Genomic DNA, 22,011 nt, shown 5'->3' with positions numbered 1-22,011 from the left:
TTCAACCACTCAGCGGGTTTTTTCCACCAAAGGGGCTTATTTTAGCTCTCACTAGACATTTCAGCAAATGGCGCTCTCCAAAGGCTACAGTGTCTCAGACATGGATTGCACGGGTGGTTTCATTAGAATCCCACATCCTGGGAGCGGGGAAAGTTGAGTGTATCTTTAAAAACTGCTGCTTTCAGTGTTATTACCAAGAGCACCCGTGGCCCAACTGTATCAAGGCGAGAAAGCTGAGACTCAAAGCTATATATAGCACTAGAGGGGGCTGCATCTGAAGTCCCTAATTCTTTCTCCTCCCCCTCCTTTTTTTTTTTTTCTTCATGAGAAAGGACGGTTTCTTCTTGGTGAACTATACCCCCTATTCATTTTCCTCCATAAGGGATTTTTTTTTAAACTTGGAAGTATTCTTCTTATAATACTATATCTCAGCCTCAATCAAAATGATTAATGAATTTTTAATTTATCACTTGCCTTAAGGATCTAGAGAACTGCTCAATTCTCTGTTTAGTTTATACTACTAGTGTGAAAGGGGAATTCTTAGGGGATTTGCTTTGAATTAATGGCAGGATATCTCTATGGACTTGCTCAAGGCAAGTTTTAAGTGCCTGCATTAGGTTTTCAGAATATCAAGATTCCTCAGAATCCACACTCTGAGGCAGTAACTCTAATATATTAGAACAACTGGTTTAAAGGTGAAACATTTAACCAAGTGTGCATTTTGTCTTTTTGACAACAGACTACCAGTTTTATAAGTTTTTGGTCATTAAATAGAACAAGTCTGCTGGTTAGTGTGTAATAGATGAGTGTCAGAGAGGACAATGTTACTTTCGAGACCTTTCTGATTTTTCTAATCTCTATTTAGAGACGATTATTTTGGGGGCATAAATAGAATTGTGCTACCAGCATAAAAACATCAATATTTAAGCTTAAAACAGCCATCTATTAGTGATCCATAGCCTCAATAGGGAGGTAATATTTTCAGCGTTTAAGTTCTTCAAATCTTTTAAAGAAGAATTTAGGGGCATAAATAACCCATAACTTATTTGTTGGCTCCGTTTCAATGTCCAACCACTCATTGCTCTTTTACCAGTGAATTAGGAAAGCTTCAAATTTTCAAACAAATTCTATTCCCAATTATTACATCAGAGAATGGCATAGCTGATTTTTACTTCATGTAGATGTGAACCAAAATGTTCTTAAAGTGCTTCAGGGGCTTCCCTGGTGGCGCAGTGGTTGAGAGTCCGCCTACCGATGCAGGGGACATGGGTTCGTGCCCCGGTCTGGGAAGATCCCACATGCTGCGGAGCGGCTGGGCCCATGAGCCATGGCCGCTGAGCCTGCGCGTCTGGAGCCTGTGCTCCGCAACGGGAGAGGCCACAACAGTGAAAGGCCCGCGTACCGCAAAAAAAAAAAAAAAAAAAAAAAAAAAAAAAAAAAAAAAAAAAAAAAAAAAAGTGCTTCAGAAAAATATATTAACAAAATATAAGATTGTTACTAACTATAAAAATGATGAAAATGTGATAAAACACAACTCAGTAAAATATGAACAGAGAAAAACAGTGAAAAAAATCAGATTAATACTACAAGTAATAATATCTGGGAAAGGACTGAATGAACAGATTAATAAATAAAATGGTTAAAATTTTATCAAATTTCAGGAAGTTCAGGTGAGAGCATTTTAATAGGAAGTAAGAAAACTGAAACTAAAGCAGAAAGAAAAAAACTGAAAGAATCCATAGGGCATTTGTATTTAAGCAGAGTATATCCAAAGGAAAAAACATCATACACAGCAAAACAAATTATCTACGAGGGTGCCTTCTTAATAATTTAATAATGGAAAGCTGTCTTGGATCACAAGTGTTTTGTTTCATTGCAATAGTGCATGTCTAGTTTTGGGGAAATTACAGTTCCCTTTCTTCAAACTAGCTAAGGAAATTAAGAATATAGTATAAAAACATTACCTTTTGAAGCTAACTTTCATAGTAAAAGACCTCCCTCACAGAACAATCAGAAAAGATCAACGTACTTCAACGCCCTAGAATTGGTGAGTTTTAAGGAAAGCAGCTTGTAGGATGGAGGAAGCCAATATGAACCCATTGAGCCTTTTACTTCACGCCCTTTGGGAAGTCACTTAACATTTTAAAGTCTTAGTTTCTTTGGGTTTGATTTTCTATCCATAGAAAGATTTGGCAGCAGTGATACTTTCTAAGGGCTGTGTAAAAGCACGGCAACTTGAGTCTAAGGGGCTAAATAGGAATGTCTCTTTCTTTTGACTCACAAGGGAGAGTCTTTCAAATTACAGAAGGTGGGAGTACAGCTCACAGTCTTAAAAGTACTTGAAGTGTCTTAGAACAAACAAAAACAAGATAATCTAGAGCCCACGAAAATATTTCCCTACTCTCTTTTAAAAAGTACACCCCTTTGGGCTTCCCTGGTGGCGCAGTGGTTGAGAGTCCACCTGCCGATGCAGGGGACACGGGTTCGTGCCCTGGTCCGGGAAGATCCCACATGCCGTGGAGCGGCTAGGCCCGTGAGCCATGGCCGCTGAGCCTGCGTGTCCGGAGCCTGTGCTCCGCAACGGGAGAGGCCACAACAGTGAGAGGCCCGTGTACCGCAAAAAAATAAAAAAATAAAAAATAAAAAGTACACCTCCACACATTACCCAAAGGACACTTAGCGGGTCACAGATGATGAAAACCTAATTACAGAAATTGCTCACGGCCATCATTAGGATTGACCTTTACTATTTGGATTTTGTTGACATATGGATTGACCGTTAATTTAAACAGAAGCAATCCCTCCCCAACCTTACCCCCCTTTGGAAATGTAGCCAATATAATTCTGACCTTTAGGAAGAACTAATTCAGGAGAAATCTTTGGAGGCAATTTTTACATTTTCAAACATTTAATCTAAATTTTTAAAAGTAATGATTGCTGAAATAATACATTTAATTGACTAATGCTTTAAAATAAGTGTTTTCTAAATAGTCTAGCACCAAATGTTCCTGGAGCAAACCTGTCTGAAAACCAAATAGCAGTTCCACAATAGTCTGCATAAATAGGGCTCAGATTTAAATAATAAATTTCTTCTCAGTAGTAAGGGTATATCGTCATATATCCTTATCTGTAGCTTACATCCTAAAATAAAATAAACAAAAAGTCTTTCCAGCTAGAAACATTTCCAACAGGTTTCCCCACATTTGTAAATATCACAGAAATAAATCCTGTACTGGTTGGCAGAGAGAGCCTGTTAAGTTGGTTGTATACCATGGTAATGAAAACCAAAGTGTATCAAGCTCCATCAACCTGGCCATCAATTGACATTTCTGTGTCCCATGGCCTATGTGGCATTTTAACCCCAACCAGCTGTTCCCAAAATAGGTGTTTGAAAATGTGGCTAAAGCAGTACCTATTCATCCCAGGCAAGGGAAAAGTGATTCAGAGCTCTTTCTAAGAGTGAGTGTCAAGCTTGCAATGCGGGAAATACTAGTCAACAGTGGGGCTGCTTCAGAGATTGTCTTACAAGCATAAACATTCCCTCCTTCAATAAGTCATAGGTAGAACCTCATGAAATCTCCTTCCCTCTTCCTTACTGCAGAATATTTCATATCTACTATGGCTTTTGAAACTGAGTGCATAAATTGGAATTGGTTTTCCAATAGCTTCCCAATAGCATTTTTTTTTTTTTTTGGTTGGTGGATTTTAGAATCTTCTTAGGAAGTTCTGAATTCTGAGTCAAAAATTAATCCCAAACTAGTATCTCCAGGGGAAGTCTACTGAGGAAGATCAGTTTTGCATAATTTCAACTCAAAATAGAAAAGGTGATTTAAAAGATTTACCTAATCCAGTGAATGCTAGCACATAAGGAAAGCTGTACTGACAGAGGTACAAGCATGTAGTGGTTAATCTGCATACAGCTACTATAAATAGATATGCAGGTTTATAAGTACTTCAACTGAGCATATATGCGTGTATTGCTTATAATGTAAATCATGTTTATATATGTTTAGAGCCTTGCTGGTCCCAAAGTGCTTTTGTATACATTATGCCATTTATTCCAGTTGTGGAGAATCATTGCACTGAGCACGACAGCAGAGTGACTACAACATATTACTAGGTGAGTTAAGACATCTTTTTCAAGTTGTTAAAGGATATCTAGAAAGATATGGATTTGAATGACTCTAGGGAAGAACTACAGTGTCCTCTGTCCCAGGATGCTCCAGAATAATTCATGGCCATGGACTAGTTAATACTATAGTTGTGACCATGGTAAAGATCCCAGAAATGTGACAAATTGAATTGATTAGCCCAGTCCCCACACTCGGGCAATTCCTTTTTTTTTTTGAGATAGAAGACACGATTCTGGAAATAAGCAGCCTCTTGGGATGTAGTCTATGGGAAGCAGAGAACAAGGTAGTATGAAAATTTCAGAGGAGTCAAGTAAATCCCTCTCAAGTGACCAAGGTGATCTGGGTAGGCCTGGGGCTCAGTCAAGACCATATATTTATTGTTTTGTCCCCCTTTTTCTTTCAAGAGGGGTTTGGGGAGGTGGTCAGGTTGAAGTGGGCCAGAGAGGACAGGTTGATTTGCCCTGAAGTATCCATACAGCGGCTCACTCTTTACTTTGTACGTGAACTAGGGATGGTTTGAGACTGGCCACCAGCCTCTCATTGATCAGCTCCTGGCTGTCCTTGATGTTAATTTTTTTTTTTTTAAGAGTGTGGATGAAGAGAAGAGACTGGTGCACACTTCTGATGTGACTGTGGTTATTAACTTTATAGCTGACAGGGTCATTCCACCCCATGGAAATTGCCAAGTGTGGTCCTACTCCTTGAGACAACTGTTTCAGCATCGGTCAGGATTGCCTAGTTGCCTGTAAGTCCCCTCCCCTCCTCTCCACCACCCTACCCTTCTCCTTGGGAAGTGGCTGTAACAAAGGGAATATTTGTGCACATGGCCAAAGCTCCCACCAGGAGTTGGGAGAACCATAATCCTTCAATGTCATTGAGCCCATCTGCCTTATTTTTCAGATGAAGAGACAGAGCTCCAGAAAGCTGAACTAATTTTGAACAAGTTCACATGGCTAGTATGTGATCTAGCCATCAGGAGCCCCAATTTCAATGTCCCTTCCCTAAACTGCCTGCATAGGACCTGTGTTTGGGTGAAGGTGACAGGGGTGTCAGATGATGATGGAAGTTCACAAGATGTCTTCCCTCAAGGCAAGAAAGAAAGAAGACACTGGATTTTCATGTCCCTTACTGCTTGTATGCTTTTTCTCATTAGTTTAGTCTAATGACTTACTAGGTACTTGCTCCTAAATTGAATGCCTACCTGTATTTGATAAAGGTGCCACCAGAGGACATAGGAAATACATAGCTGGAGTTAAATTTTATTCTCTGTACCATTTCTGAATGAGTAGTTGAATATGCTTAATAGGTTTAGGCAGCTGTAAAATATTTACCTGTAAAAGCCTATGTCATTGAAGCTGCTGTCTTATGACCATAGCACCTGCTTGGGGTTCTTAATAAATAATAAATAACAACTGAAACACCATCAACTTTTACAGAATTTCCCCCAATAAAACAGCACTAGAAATACCTTCTATGTATCCACGTAGCCTTGATGAAAAAAATAGTACATTACAGGGATTACATCACCTTTAGGCCAATCCCTTTTTGTAATCTCCTCTATTAATACTCAGCTTCTGTAATAGATGAATTTGCTAAAAAAAAGAGGTTTATTTCTATTTTTGGTGTTTAAAATTCCAGGCTCCATAAATAGACCACAAAAGGAATATGAAAATAAATCTACATTTAAGATTACCCAGGAGGGATCAATGAATTCATTGATTTCATTGTCTTTATCTGGAGAGAAAATTACTGAACAGCAAACTCAGATAATGTTTGTAAAAGGCAATCTATCCCCTTAACGCTGAAACTAATTTGATGGATTTTTCCCCTGTTTTTAAAAGCATGTTGTTTGGCTGGTTGAATTGTCTTGTTGTCTGGTACCTCATGGATACACTGTCAATCATCTTTGAGCTTAAATGAGCTTTCATTAAGAGTATTAGTCCTGCAGAATCCTCCAACCCATCTGAGGGCTATAGTGGGGGAGCAAAAACACGACCTTCCATTTTCTCTCTCTGCTTGTTTGCCAGTCCTCCTATAGCCAGCTTCCCTTCCCTGCGACCAACCACTGCAAAATTTTATTTGCAAAGATATAACACCTCCACCATGCCAGCTTGAAGTAAAATTCCTGCTAAACCCAGTTAAACCTGATGCCTAAATATTAATTTGCAGCTTACTTTTGCCCTTCTCTTATTTTATGGTGTTTTGTCCTATGGGATTTTGAGAAACCCAAGCATATTATTCTGGAAATGTTTCATGTTTTTCTCCTTGCTTACCCACATTTTCTTTTCGAGTCCCAAGACTACGGGAATAAAACATTCCTGATAAGAGCTATGGCACAGAGTAAGCAATACCCCCCCCACCCCGTCTTCTTCACCTGCAGGAGAGTTTGTGGTATCATCATGCTCAGTATTTAGAATACATGGTGTTGAACTGCAGCTACTTATTTTCATGCCTGCCTCCTAGACGGTGAGGACAGGAACCATGTTCTCCTTGCCTTGAGTGCCTGGCACACACTACCAAATGTAAAATAGATAGCTAGTGGGAAGCAGCTGCATAGCACAGGGAGATCAGCTCAGTGCTTTGTGACCACCTAGAGGGGTGGGATAGGGAGGGTGGGAGGGAGATGCAAGAGGGAGGAGATATAGGGATATATGTATACGTATAGCTGATTCACTTTGTTACAAAGCAGAAACTAACACACCATTGTAAAGCAATTATACTCCAATAAACATGTTAAAAAAAAAAAAGAATATGTTTTTGAAAGAATGCCTGGAAGTGTAGAGTAGTAGAATGAGCTACATAAGAACTTAAGTTTTACCACTTAACTAACTCTGTGCCTGGGAAAATCACTCACTCTTTCTGACCCTTAATTTCTTCATCTGAGCAATGGGATGATTTCTTCACTTCCCACCTGAAGGCACTGGTAGGAGGCTTAAATTGGCTAATGTGCATGAAGGCATTTTCTGTCTATCCATAAGGTATTATTATTAGGGTTCCTGAACCTAGAAGTCTGTAGTTCCTCTGGTGCACTTTTAGAAAGACAAGTTTGGTTTTTCAGGGGGAATATTCCTGACTCATAACACTCAACTAATTGCCTTTTTGGGATCTGCATGCTGTTGCTAGTAATGTTTTATGGTTCTTAAACATGGATTTTTATTAAAATTTCAAAACTGTAAGACTGTATTCTCTGTGGGCTAATCCAAAAACTGTTTTTTTTTTTTTTTTTTAAATCTGCTTTTACAATGGCCCAATCAGAATCATGATCTGGTTGTACAATTTCATTGTTCTCTCAGAAACGAGAGGAAGCAGCCAAGAGTGAGGTTAAAAAATTATCTCGTGTGATATAGCCTCAATTCACCCAGTCAGAATGTGGCTAAAATCACATTTTCTTTTTTCCCTTATTGTTTTTGGTCGCACAGTGTGGCTTGCAGGATCTTAGTTCCCTGACCAGGGATTGAACCTGGGCTCTGGCAGAGAAAGCACCAAGTGCTAACCACTGACCGCCAGGGAATTCCCCACATTTTCTATTTTTTTTTTTTTTGTCAGCACAGGCTTCTTTCTATGACAACTTGTCACCAGCCAGATTAGTATAGATCCTTGTTAATCAACTCAAGTCAAAATGTCAGCATGCACCCTCTGTAAGCTCCTTTGTAGCGCCCCCAGTAGGACGTCAGGTAGGCAGCAAACACCAAGCAGGTCTTGTTGTGGGAATGCCATTAACTTGGGAGGGGCTCCCTTTGTTTGCTGGGAAGAAACATAGTTAAAATAGTTTTTAACTATTTTAACTGATATAGTTTTGATGTTACTTTGACCTGGGTTCACATGCTTACTTTGCTTTTAACAAGTTTTGTAACTTCTGAGCCTCAATGTTTTCCTCTGTAAAATGGATATACGAACAATTATATAACAGGCATAATAGGGTTGTTATAAGAGTTGAATATTGCTAGGCACCATTAGGGGCTCAATAACAGGTAATTAGGTAATGACCAATAATGTTATTAAGTAATAATGAGATTAATACCATTATAATATCAATTATATTGATAATAATAATAATAATGAGGCTTATGCATGACAGAAGCTGTTCTAAGAATTTTCAAATATTAACTCATTTAATCCACACACACAGGTAGGGATTATTATTATCTCAGGTTTACAACTGAGACTCAGGTTGGGTTAACTGCCTGAGGGAAAAGGAACAATGAGCTTTTGACCTCAGGCAGCCCGACTCCAGAACCAAAGTTCTTAACTGCTGTACTACACCACTAATGCCCTCCTGCCCAGTTAGACTGTTATGGACTTAGTGCTTTAGTGAAATGAGTGGCAGTTTTTTGGATGGTGCAGGAAAGCACAGTGCATCACATTGCTGTGGCTCTTATAGGTGCCTCCATTCGACACTCGAAGGAGTTTGTGTCCACTAGATGGCATTGCCGTTTTAACAAAATGGGAACCAAGGCAATACTTAGGCTTCGGAGCCTGCTAAATTTGAGAGCCCTAGGAGGACAACCTAATTGCATCCCTGAAAGTCTGATGGAAGAAACCTCTGAAATTTAAGGCGGATCTAGAGATCTCTAAAGACTAATAGTATCTTGAAATAAGTAAGAAAAATAAATGCTAGTTCATTTTGGGGTCAATGTCTGTGTAGAAAATCTGGATGAATTTGGAGTTTCTCTAGTTCATAGAGGAATAGACTCAAGGCCAGGAGGAGAATGACCTGGGTAGGGTTACTTGAACTTGATGTTTCTGGCAGTAGTTTTCTTTCTGTAATACCTCCTACTGATTCTAAATCACAAAGAAATTGTGATTTCTGCATTCTTAGAAGTCTTTCCTTTTTGGGTATGGATCAGATCATCCAACAATTGTTTTTGTTTCAGTATGTTTTAAACATGTGTTCCCAATCAATAGCAAACTCAGGAACTTAGATACTAAGTAGGATAAAAGCAAAAAATGGTGCCTATTTCCTTTTCCTTTTAACATGTCCTTTTGGAAAGATCTAGTGACTCCACTTAAACAGATGGTCCCCTATCGAATGACAATGCAGTTTGTGAATATTAAACCCATAGCAAGTAGCAGGATAATGGATAAGCACAAGGACTCCAGAATCAGACAGCCTGGGATGGAAGTTGGCTCTATCATTTAGTAACCAAAGGACCCTGGGCAGGTCATGAGACATCTCTGAGCCTCTGTTTCCACATCTGTAAAGTGGGAGTAAGTTTTACTTATCATATAAGATGCTTGTGAAAATTAAATGTGTGTGAAGTGCCTGCGACATAGTCACAGGTTAAGGAGAGCAACGTAATGAATATTTTTGTTATTAGAGCTGATGTGTAGTTTTCTGTGTCTCTCAGTTGTGGATGTCGTCACAGGTGCTATGTCAACCACTTCTTTACTCCCTGCCACAGGCTGAATTGCTAAGAGAGAAAAATAGCGTTTCAGGTTTTATAACTGTGTCACGTCACTTCTTCCTCAACCAGATGGTAGAAGTAGCCAAGATACATATGGCGTGTCCTTCGTTATGTGTTCACATCAACTTTATTTAAAACACTCGTAGGCTTTAGGCTCCTACTCACAGTTTAGACAGAGAAGGTGATTGAACACGTGGTGAACAAGTGAGAACAGCTCAGAGTTACTGAGCGCTTGTGGAGTGCCAAACATGGCTCTGTTTTACAAGTATTGACTCATTTAATTCTTACAACAATGGTGTGATCTGTGAGCTAACGTTTTTTGAGGGAAAAAAAAAACAAACAGATGAGCAAACCAGGATTGAGAAACAACAGGCGACAGATCCAGGATTTGAATTCAGGTAGCCTGGTTCTTAACCACTATTTTCTGCTCAGGGCAAGATGTGAAGAAGCCTCAAAGACTCCCGAGCTCCACACTGCTTTCCCTGTGCACTAAGTACTGCATGAAGCCTGCTGTAGCCACTGCCTGCTAGCTCCTCCGGGCTACTGTTAACATACAGCTCTGTTACCCAGGAGGGTAATGTGTTAAACCTACATCCATATTTTTATGGCAATTAGTTAATAAAATCAACTGATTAGACGGTTAATAGACTCCTAAGCTTAACAGGGTAAAACAAAGCTGCGACAGGTCAGAAGAGAGAGTGCACTCTTGAAGACCACTCCTTAAGAAGGACGTTGCAGAAGCAGGAGGGTCTGCAACCGATGCAACTGTGCCTGGGACTTGCCCTGCTCAGAGGGGCTTATTTGTTGTCCTTCTGTAACATTCCAGACTACACTCTTTTTATTGCCAGTCATTCAGACTCTATTCCCATGTAGAATTCTTGAATTCAGATTTACAAGAGGCTTAGAGGTCTTCTGGTCTACCCCTCTGCCTTTACACAGAAGGAAACTGAGGTTTGTCCCCAGTTATCTTAGATGGAGAGTTGGAGCCCTGTTCATTCAGTTACTACATACTGCTTCTATATCCCTTAGCTATATCACTTTTTTTTTTTTTGCGGTATGTGGGCCTCTCACTGTTGTGGCCTCTCCCGTTGCGGAGCACAGGCTCCGGACGTGCAGGCTCAGTGGCCATGGCTCACGGGCTTAGCCGCTCCGCGGCATGTGGGATCTCCCCGGACCAGGGCACGAACCCGTGTCCCCTGCATCGGCAGGCGGACTCTCAACCACTGTGCCACGTGGGAAGTCCTATTTCACTTTTAATAGCATCACTTTGAACACTTGCTGAAATTTTCTTGTTTATACCAATAACATTTTTCCTTCAGTGATGAACCCAAATTCAACAGATAGCATCTGTTCCTTACAGATAGCATCTTTCTATTTATGATTTTTTCTTTCTTCCTTTGCTTGAAATAAACTTTTATGGGCCATGGGAACAGTGACAGTTATTAGACTATATTTTAAAATCAATTCGTTTCCTCGCTAGAAGCCATAAATGCAAGTAATTCAACGTAGACCTAAGAAAATGATCTTACTAAATAGGACCAAGGCAATTTCAAAGTAGAATTTCCAAAAATGAGCTGGAAGGAGATTTCCACTTACCGATTTCCGTCATCGTTATCCCTGGTGCTAACTGCCCATTGTTGAAAGAAGTATAGGTAAACAAGTTGGGTACGGATGTGAGGTCATAGATGGGTTCTTGCTTAATCTGTTTGATTCCAGTCATGTCAAGTCCTGACTGATCAGGGGACGGCTGGCCGGAATCCACGTTGTAATAACCCTCGGACTTGGGAAGGTCCATGACGTGTCCGTTGGCATAAGTGCCACTGGCCTCGTTGTTCGGGTTGCTGAGGCCATTGCTGATGCTGCTGCTGTACACCCTGGCGAGGGCTTCTGCCTCCCCACTCTGCTGCTGCCGCTGCTCCTGCAGCCGTTGCTGGTGCTTCTGCACCTCAGCATACAGGCTGTCCCTCTGCTTCTTGGACATCCTCCCAAACTTCACAGCTGGGTGGGAGACAAAAGCAGAAAACAGCGCTTGAGCTTCTCATTTGCATTAACCACCTCAAGTCCAAGGGCTCATGGACGGCTGTCCCCTCAACATAAAATGCACCAAGTCCCAGTACCATAGCCCAAGAGTCCATTCGTTTGCACTCCACATTTGATAAAAGGCTATATTCACGGGTGTCTGTACTGGTTTATGTGCATAGTGAGAACTAAATCTAAGCGAGGAAGAAATGTACAAACTTATAGATGTATTTCTCATTGACACGAAGTTAGAAGGCATATTTCCTCGTTCTTTCTTACTTGCGGGAAAAAGAAGAATTCACAAAAACCCCAAACTACCACATAGTACCTATTCAAATGTAGACCAACACTCATTATTAGCTTCCCTCCTAAGCATTAGGATTTCTACATTGCCAGATAGGACCCTATTATTTCACTATTTTCTAAATAGCATGCTGGGTAAGACCAAGGGTGTGAAGCAGAGTGAGAAACACAATTTCAAGGAAACCACATCATTTGCCTTCGATTGGATTTTGGGATCAAATGAAAACAATCTTTGGAAAACAGCAATTTTGTGAATACGATACCCAGCTAGTGAGACAATGGTAACCCTTCCTTTCTTACTCTACCGTCCCCAGGTTTTTTTTTTTTTTTTTTTTTGCGGTACGCGGGCCTCTCACTGTTGTGGCCTCTCCCATTGTGGAGCACAGGCTCCGCGGCCATGGCTCACGGGCCCAGCCGCTCCGCGGCATGTGGGATCCTCCCGGACCGGGGCACGAACCCGTGTCCCCTGTATCGGCAGGCGGACTCTCAACCACTGCGCCACCAGGGAAGCCCCCGTCCCCAGGTTTTATACTGCCCCCCTCTTCTGGAAAAATCCTTAACCATCCTGAGGAAGAAGGAGAAAGAGGCTCTGTCAGTGGTCATAGAGTAATACAAAGATGCTTTGATCTGAATTCATTGTTTCTTATAGAGCTTAACCTCCTGAACTGTTGCGGATCGAGACATTTTTCCTCACATGCTGTCAACTCCCATTTAAGACTGTGCGCGTCCGGAGGCGAGGGGCCACCTTATCTGAATCATCAAGCATGATGTCGTTCGGCTCATGTTAATGGTAGGGGCTATGGTCAACTTAGAGGTCCCCTTTTGAGATTCTGCTTTCTTTTCTTTTGTGACACTGTTCCCGTCACTGGCTGGTGGTGGGAGCTCAGAGAATGTGGGAAGAAGAAAATGGAGAGTAGAAATAGGTCCAATTTCTGGACTCAGTCAGTAGAGTTGATGAGAATAACTTCTGAGAATGACTAAATGGTGAAGTGCTTAAGAACTCTCCAGCACCAAGGGCCCACAGAAGAGATTCTTGTTGTGAAACAGCTGCCGTTTTACCTCCCAATATGCCTCCAATATTCATTTTCTCTTTCCAGTGGTTATAGAGCTACCAAAGTTTATCTGAGCATAGGCTGTTCAGAATGGAGACCACATTTCCCAACCTCCCTCACTGCCAGGTGTGTCTCTGTGATGAAGCTCTGGATAACAGGAGTAGATGGAAGCGCTGCATGCAGGTGTGTGTCCTGAGGCTCGCCATTTTCCTCCTTTCTGCCTGCTGGATTGTGGATGTGAGGGATGGATTTAGAGCAGCCCAAACTCTTCCTATCTCCTTAATCTTTAAAAACCTGTGTTCTGGCTTTCTGACACTGCCTAAGTAGGAAAACCAAGTGTCAATTATCCACTAATTTTTCTGAATAAAGACAAGGAATTGGGTTAATACAGACCAAACTCCCCATTCCACCTCAGTTGTCATTTTTATAGGTATTTTTTTAAATGATTTTGTTCCTTTATTTCTTTTTTTTTCTTTTTTTTTAACATCTTTACTGGAGTATAATTGCTTTACAATGGTGTGTCAGTTTCTGCTTTATAACAAAGTGAATCAGTTATACATATACATATGTCCCCATATCTCTTCCCTCTTGCGTCTCCCTCCCACCCTCCCTATCCCACCCCTCTAGGTGGTCACAAAGCACCGAGCTGATCTCCCTGTGCTATGTGGCTACGGATAAAGAAGATGTGGCACATGTATAGAATGGAATATTACTCAGCCATAAAAAGAAACAAAATTGAGTTATTTGTAGTGAGGTGGATGGACCTAGAGTCTGTCATACAGAGTGAAGTAAGTCAGAAAGAGAAAAACAAATAACTATGCTAACACATATGTATGGAATTTATAGCATTTTGAATCACTGTGTTTAACTTTGTAGAGACAGGGCATTAAATTCTGTTTCTCAGAGACAAATATATTTGCTTCCTAACTGCAGTGGTATTTTCAGCTTGTCCATGGACAGAATTCTGTAGTTGCTTTTAGAGAAAGCTTTCTATCTTTATCATTCCAAATAATTTACTCTATATCATTCTCTAGGGGGGAAAAAACCCTTTTAGTATACGAAAAAAATAAATCATGGTAAGTTTTGGTTCAGAAAAAACTTTTTCCCCCCAAGAAATGTCACATGCTTCTCCATTCGCTCACCCCCTGTCCTTTGCATTCCTGTAGATTTGGAACAGCTCTTTGTGACAGAGACAGAGAGGTGAATCCAAAATTTATGTCTACTGCTGTAGGTTAAGATTTTTGTTTTGGCTGGAGTAGACCTACTTTCTGACTTACTTTAGTAGAATAGTTTTGCATTTATTCATTTGAAATTTATAGGGAGAAAAAATTAAGAATGAGGAACTCTTCTGACATGGAGACAAAAATGTAGTGGCTCTTTTTAAACTTTTTTCCAAACCTAAACCTTGCTTTAGATTTCTATACACTTTAGGTGAAATACACATTGTAGTAGGTTGACTGCGTTAATAACCCTGATGCTTCTTGCCTATTTGCCTGCTCTACCCCATGTAAATTTGCAGTGCCCCTTCATTCTGTGCAGGCATCCTGCTCCATCCCCTTGACTCAGGGTCATGTGATCTGCTCTGGACCAATGGGATATTGACATATGTGACACAAACAGAGGCTTAAAAAGCGCTTGTGTGATTGAGTGCCCCACCATGAAAAGGACATGCCTACATTAGTTTGCTGAAGGATAAGATATGTGAAACAGAGCAGAACCATCTCAGGCAAGGCCAGCTACAATCAGGAGAGCTGTAGAACTGACCTGTAGCTGACAGCAGATATGGAAATGAGCCCAGTCAAGACCCTATACTGAACAATTTTAGGTTCAGAATTCTGCTGTTAACCATAAGACCTCACAATCAAAGCTAACAGTGTCAAATAAGGATGCTGCCAAGCTCTTTGCCCTGTAAACACCCAAAAACCCACTCAATGGTGAATAGCTAGGTCTCTTCCAAAAAACATTGACTTATCAAGTCACTGAGCAATTTAAATATTTTCAGAGAAAAAACTTAAAGCTCCACAACATTTTGGAATTATCAGGCTTCATCCTAAATCAAGGACTTTGCTGACAATGACTATAATACTATTTTAGAATCAATTTTCCATTCATTTCAGAAACACTGATGAGCCAGTGTTTCAGTTTTATGCCCCTTCCTGTAATAAAAGTGGTGACATATTTGGGAAAAAATTATAGTACTTGGCAAAATAAAGTTACTGAACTTTCCTGATATAAAAATAATTTCTTGTCACTATTTGTAAATACATTTATTGTATTCATGGGCCTATGGTTTGTTTTTTTTTTTTGCGGTATGTGGGCCTCTCACTGTTGTGGCCTCTCCCGTTGTGGAGCACAGGCTCCGGACGCGCAGGCTCAGCGGCCATGGCTCACAGGCCCAGCCGCTCCGTGGCATGTGGGATCTTCCCGGACCGGGGCACGAACCTGTGTCCCCTGCATCGGCAGGCGGACTCTCAACCACTGCGCCACCAGGGAAGCCCATATGTTTTTAATTTCATTTAATTTAATTTGTTTTTTATACAGCAGGTTCTTATTACTTATCTATTTTATACATATTAGTGTATATATGTCAATCCCAATCTCCCAATTCATCCCACCCCCCAGCCCCACTTTCCCCCCTTGGTGTCCATACCTTTGTACTCTACATCTGTGTCTCAATTTCTACCTTGCAAACCGGTTCATCTGTACCATTTTTCTAGATTCCACATATATGCGTTAATATATGATATTTGTTTTTCTCTTTCTGACTTAACTTCACTCTGTATGACAGTCTCTAGGTCCATCCATGTCTCTACAAATGACTTCATGAGCCTATTTTAACAAAGGCTATATTACTATTATATTTTCAAGTATTTGCATTCTTCTTACCACTACCCATTAATTAGAATGGCACATATTTTAAGTGTTTGACCCTCTCAAACTTGAATTATTCTGTTAACGAGATTCACTTGAGTATGGAGACAGCCTCTTGTTAAACTGCTAGCTCTCAAAGAAACTAGCACAATTTGTATACATTGCAAGTGCTTTATAAATATTCAGTGATGATAGTATTTGCTCATGATATGCTCTTAACCCTAATTTTGATCCCACACTAGCAAAGAACCATTTTACGCAAAAGTATTGTAAATCTTTTCATATCTATTTGAATTGTGGGATTCTAAATGGAATGGAAGTTTTTGGAGTAACTATAAAACAAAGATGATGCTTCTTCAAAGATTTCTGCTTCCTACCACATGACAACTAGACCCATGTTTTTGGTGTCAAGAGGAACCCCGTTGTAGAACTATCATCTATGACTTTCCATAGTCCTTTTGGAAATTATTTTATCTTACTATCTTTGGCTGTGAAATTCTTTATGTTTATATCTCACTACTTATCAAGGAAACTAGTCTTAATTTAACTTTACAATTTCAAGGCTATGCCTTTTTATAGTGCTTTAAGATTTGTAGAAAAAAATCTGATTCAGTCTACCCAACCCTATTCATAATTTTAAAATATTCTCTCTCTTCCCCTTCACTTCTCCAACAGAACTTCCTGTGATTATGGAATGCTTCCTGCACTTTCCAATATGGTAGCCACAAGGCACATGTGGCTTTGAGCACTTGAAATATAGCTAGTGTGACTGAAGAACTAAATTTTAAATTTTATTTAATTGTAATAAATCTAAACTTAAATTTAAATAGCAACATGTGGATACCATACTGGACAATGCCATTCTGGATAACAAGAAAGCTAAATCTGTGACACCTGCCCATGTAGGGCAGCTTCCATTTTTTCATACAGGCATGTCACTTAGGAGGACACATACTTCATTACTGCAAGGTGAGTATAATGATTTTTCTTTGGGGTGCAATATCTTCCTATTGATGCCGAAATATTTTCTGGGTTTTTTTTGGTAGTGCTAATAAAATGACACTGAAGATTCCGGCAAGTAACATTTGTGAAGGGTCCAGTTAAAGAAAGAAATAAATACAATGGTGGAGAAGATTCAGTGCACATATGTATGCTGTCACTTCACACACACATATACATGCAATACCTTCACCTTTTTATACACATAATGTATTCCAAGTGGATCTGACTTTTGATTCTTTGCCAATGCTAAATTCGAACAAATTTGTTACTGCTGAGTTTGTTGTCTACTCATATATCTCCCATGACTAATACACCACTATAGAAGCTGAAATTCAGGAGAGAATGAAAGTCCAGCGGAGTCAACAGTTATATCAAGCAATCTACTAGCAGTCATATTGTTTTAGTGACCAGGTATGGTGAAGTAAATATTCTTGGAGCCAGGCATAGCTGACAGAAAACAAATGCAAATATTAAAATGAAGATGCTACTTTATGTCAGAGGGAAGCTGGGTGGTGTGTATATAGAAGTTAGGTGTGAGGGCATCTTAACCTTGGCTACTGGTACTACTGCTAGAGCACTTTGAAAATATCTACTTCCTCAGTAGAAGGTAGGTATAATAAATTAGTGGCAGGACACATACTACCTCTTATTCTTGAGCCCTTACTAGACATAGGTAATTAACCATAACCTCAGGGCTTCATAATCCTTTGATACCACATACTAGGCATTACTTATCAACAGGAGATAAAACCTGTTTAGCTTCCCAGGTATTAGTGTGACTTGTTTAGTTTAAAGTACCCTATATATTCAAGGCTTATAACAAACTTCCTCTATATAAACAGTAAAGAAGAATTTGTTTTCCCTTAGAGAGAATCATGTTTTTCTTCTGCTGAAGCCTCTTCTCCTCATTCCCAGCCCCTGCTATCACTCCTGAGCATTTCTCCTCACCATTAATTTGACACAAGCCATGCTTAGGAGGCATTTTGAAAGATGTCCCTGGAAGCCTCAAGATTGTCTCTGGACCTAAAATTAAGATGGATCATTATCCTTAATCCTCAGCATCCTTAGATACTATCTTGCTTTTTCTTGCACAGAAGTTTATGCTGTAGTAAATTTCTTCCCCCTTGAGAATAGACTGCGGCTCTATCCATAAATGATCCTCATGCCCCCACCCCCGCCCCCACCCCCACCCCGACAATATATTTCTTTTATGTCATGAGATTCAGACAACCTCTTAGATTTTGTGGGCTGACGTCACTGAATCTGCCTTGGACCATATGCCCATCCCTTGCTCATGATTTTGTTCACCAGCACAGACCCACATGATCTCTCTTTCCAAATAGATACTTCCTTTTATTGTAGGAAGAAGCAACAAAGGCAAATACTCAATGGCTTAGTCTCTCTGTAGAATTATTAATGAAACTTTTCAGATACTGTCAATTATTATGCTGCCTCCATATTACAGAAATGAAGTGCAAAATTATCAACTCAAATTCCCACAGAATTTCACTAAAGAAATTCTGAAAACCATTTAACCTCCACCCTCCACTTTCTTCACTTTAGTTATGTGCAAGTACACAGGGCTACAATTTACCCTAAGAGTAAATGTATGTGATTAGCAAATCTAGAAAAACAAACAAACAAAATCAGCTAATACATAGAAAAGTTTTGGAAACCTACATCTTGTAGCTTTAGAAGCCACCTATAAACTGGAAGGCTCAACGTCAGATTCTTTTTATTTTGGGGGTTAAATATATCTCATTGGTATACTTTTGTGCAAGACAAGTTTATGTGGGCTGGAAATTAGAGAAATGGTAAACAAAAATTCAAGATGCAACTATCTGGAGAATGCAAGCTAAGAAGTAAACAGTGTATATGTTTAGATACCATCTATGCAGAGCTAAATTTATCCAAATGACTAAAAGGCCCGCATTTAATTCAATAACTCATAAAATCCCTTTATACCAAGAGACAGTGCATGCCAATTTTCTATATTTCTTTAAAATCTAGAAGTATTTCTTTTTTTTTTTTTCCTTTTTTGGTCCACACTACCTTGAACTTCATTACAGGGAGTGTGACCAGAGACACATAATCCACAGTGATTCATGTAAAGAGAATGAGTATCAGGGGCTTTGCCTGTGTCTCGGGCTCTAGGTAAAAGAGAATTCCATGATTCATTCAACCAACACTTAGGTGCCTGCGTTTAACAAGACCCTGAGGATACAGTGGGAACAAGACAGAAATGGCCCCAGGGCACAGGGCTGCTCATAATCGAATACAGGAGTGCTACGGCCAACGTCAGTGGGGAAAGAATTCGTTTAGATGAAAACTTAAAAATGGACACAAAGGGCTTCCCTGGTGGCGCAGTGGTTGAGAGTCTGCCTGCCGATGCAGGGGACACGGGTTTGTGCCCCGGTCCGGGAGGATCCCACATGCCACAGAGCAGCTGGGCCCATGAGCCATGGCCACTGAGCCTGTGTATCTGGAGCCTGTGCTCCGCAACGGGAGAGGCCACAACAGTGAGGGGCCCGCGTACCGCAAAAAAAAAAAAAAAAAAAGGACATAAAGCCAGATGAAATTCTTTGTGTGAGTTTATTTGTCCTCTTTCATTAATCTAAGAAGTTCAGTTGGGGTGCCAAGCCACCCATTTGGATTGGGCGTGAAGGTGGAGTACACACTCAAGTCTATTCTGCAAAGGACACCATCTACAGAACCCTTCTAAGACATGGAGCTCTGCTACAGCTTTTTTGACCTTCATCATGCCTCTGAATAGTCCACATCCATTAATTGAGCTTCTGGGCTTCCTACAGAAGCAAGGTCTGTTCCTTAGCATCTCCACATACCAAGCAACTTGTGCACCAGTCAGACTTACCCAGTGACCAAGTGGTCCAGGTCTGCCTGGGACTTTCCAGTTTTAGCTCAGAAAATCTCACATCCCAGGAAGTCCCTCATTCACAGGCAAACTTGGACAAGTGGTCACCTTTAGATCTAGGACTATGTGGCTTCCACCTAACCTAGTTAGCACAGGTTGCTCCATGAGCTACAGAAAAGTCTTTCCTTTCTTCCTATGTTATAGGCAATACTATATATTTATTTGCTCTTACTTTTCCTCTTAATACACTGCCAGCATGTGGTTTTCTTTTCTTCTTATCCCTTTGTCTAGAATTCTTCCAGCAGCTTAAACAGACTCCAGCAAAGCATCCATTTGATGCATCCATAAGATTCAAGCCATTTCTGTTTAATCATGTCACTGCCCTAGAGTGACATATACGTGTCAGCCAGTATACTATTTATACTTTCTAGCTCTGAAATTGTTTTTAATGGAAAATTCTTTTTCAGTTATCCAGCCTTGTAATTAAATAATTTTGAATGAAAAAAAAAGCATACATTTGAAAGCCTTTTTTTTTTCTTTTACATCTTTACTGGAGTATAATTGCTTTACAGTGTTGTGTTAGTTTCTGCTGTATAACAAAGTGAATCAGCTATACGTATACATATATCCCCAGATCCCCTCCCTCTTGCGTTTCCCTCCCACCCTCCCTATCCCACCCCTCTAGGTGGTCACAAAGCACTGAGCTGATCTCCCCATGCTATGCGGCTGCTTCCCACTAGCTCTCTATTTTGAAAGCCTTTAAGTAAGAAGTAGGAAGGTGATGCCTTACCATCTCTCGACATTCCTAGGGCAAGACACTTCTGCAGTCGGCAGTGTTGGCAACGGTTTCTGTTGGTTCTGTCAATTAAACAGTTTCTCTGCCTCGGGCAGGAGTAAGAGGCATTGTTCTGCTGGCTCCTTCTAAAGAATCCCTAGAGGGAGAAAGAGAATGGGAGGGAGATAAATTTATAAGAAGCGACCATTAACAGAGATGATAGCTACATTTTCTACAGTGAACGTCGTTAACTGAGTTCACTTTTTAAAATTCTTTGGCTACCTCTCCTTGGACTGCTTACAAATGTTTCTACTGGGGAAAATTTGGACTCTCTGCAGAGATATGAAGGTATCATTCATTCAATCAATGTGTACTAAAGACATCTGTGCTGTTCTATGCAAAGTAAAACAGAACAGAGTTCCTGCCCCCCCAGAGAGCAGTGGGAAGGGAGTGGCAGAGGAGAGTGTCACGTATGACAAAACTTCATGGGGACAATAACAAAGGCGTGTGTCAAGTGCTGTGGGAGTGAGGAACTCTGGGTACTGAGTAGTGTGGGTTCAATATGCGCCACTATCTTCCTAGTTTCTAAGATGCATTTTTATCCATTTGGAAATTTTTGTATTTGGCCAGAATGTATCTGGAAGGTTGTTTTTCTAACCAGTGATGTACCTTAGAGTCAACCACATCTTTGAATAAAGGAAGTATGGTATAAAAACTGCTCAGTAGAAAACAGACAATAAGTAAAAGCTGAATGAATGCTCTCTGCTTGGCCTCAGGCTGTAGCGATCTAGGAGGTCTTCATGCAAGTACGTTTAGGTCCTTCTGGTACAAAATGAACTGCCTTGGACCATACATCACCCTTATAAATAAACCCACAGCTGAGTCTATTATTTTTTTAAATTCTTTGGATACCACCCACCTTAGTTATCTTACCAAAAATCCTACTGGGGTAAATAAACATTTTCTCCAGAGATATGAAAGTATCCTTCACCCATTCATTCACCCATTTAATTAGTTTCCCTCATCACTCCTTGTCCTTGAATTACAATACAGCAAAAGTGCAAAGCGCTACAAACAAAGCAGTGATCTACAAATAGATTTACCAAGAGAAATTTTAGGAAAAGATATCCTGTACTATCATCTCTCGGAAGGAGGAAGCCTAGAAAAGGTCCAGGATGGTCACGCAATGCCCATCTCGCTCAGAGGCCTGGAAGAGGTCACCTGACTTCTGTCAAACAGTTTCCTCAACTATCAATGGGAGGATAGTGCAGGGCTGCGACTAGGGTGAGACTGGTGAGGCAATCACCTTGGTCACACATTTAAGGGTTGCCAAAAGATGTGGTACTCAGGATAAACATTTTAACACTGATTTTACATGTTAAAAATCAACATTAATGCAAACTCCCCAAAAGTTTACATAAAAACAGAATTAAAATTATCAATTTTCCTTTTGCCTCAGGCTTCCATATGGCTTGGCAAGGCACTGTAACAGAGCTTGGCCAACCTTATGAAAAGCCTCAGAAAAGGATGAGTGGCCAAGTACCTCCTTAGAGAGGAGTGCCAGTTGGTTTTGTGGTTG

The 22,011-nt window shown here is 40.4% G+C and overlaps 1 protein-coding gene across 1 annotated transcript in view; it reads right to left on the bottom strand.

The window, feature by feature from the left end:
• RORB (RAR related orphan receptor B) overlaps positions 1-22,011 on the bottom strand; it is a gene marked incomplete at both ends in the record, with an annotated part of 63,097 nt that overhangs the window by 25,857 nt on the left and 15,229 nt on the right. Inside the window, 2 exons of the mRNA XM_079706113.1 lie at positions 11,135-11,536; positions 20,448-20,589. Of these exons, the coding sequence (XP_079562239.1) occupies positions 11,135-11,536; positions 20,448-20,589 (544 nt within the window). The remainder of the gene's footprint in view (positions 1-11,134; positions 11,537-20,447; positions 20,590-22,011) is intronic.

Source organism: Hyperoodon ampullatus, assembly GCF_949752795.1.
Source record: "Hyperoodon ampullatus genome assembly, chromosome: 6".
NCBI lineage: Eukaryota > Metazoa > Chordata > Mammalia > Artiodactyla > Ziphiidae > Hyperoodon > Hyperoodon ampullatus.
This window is presented reverse-complemented; position numbering and strand designations above follow the sequence as displayed.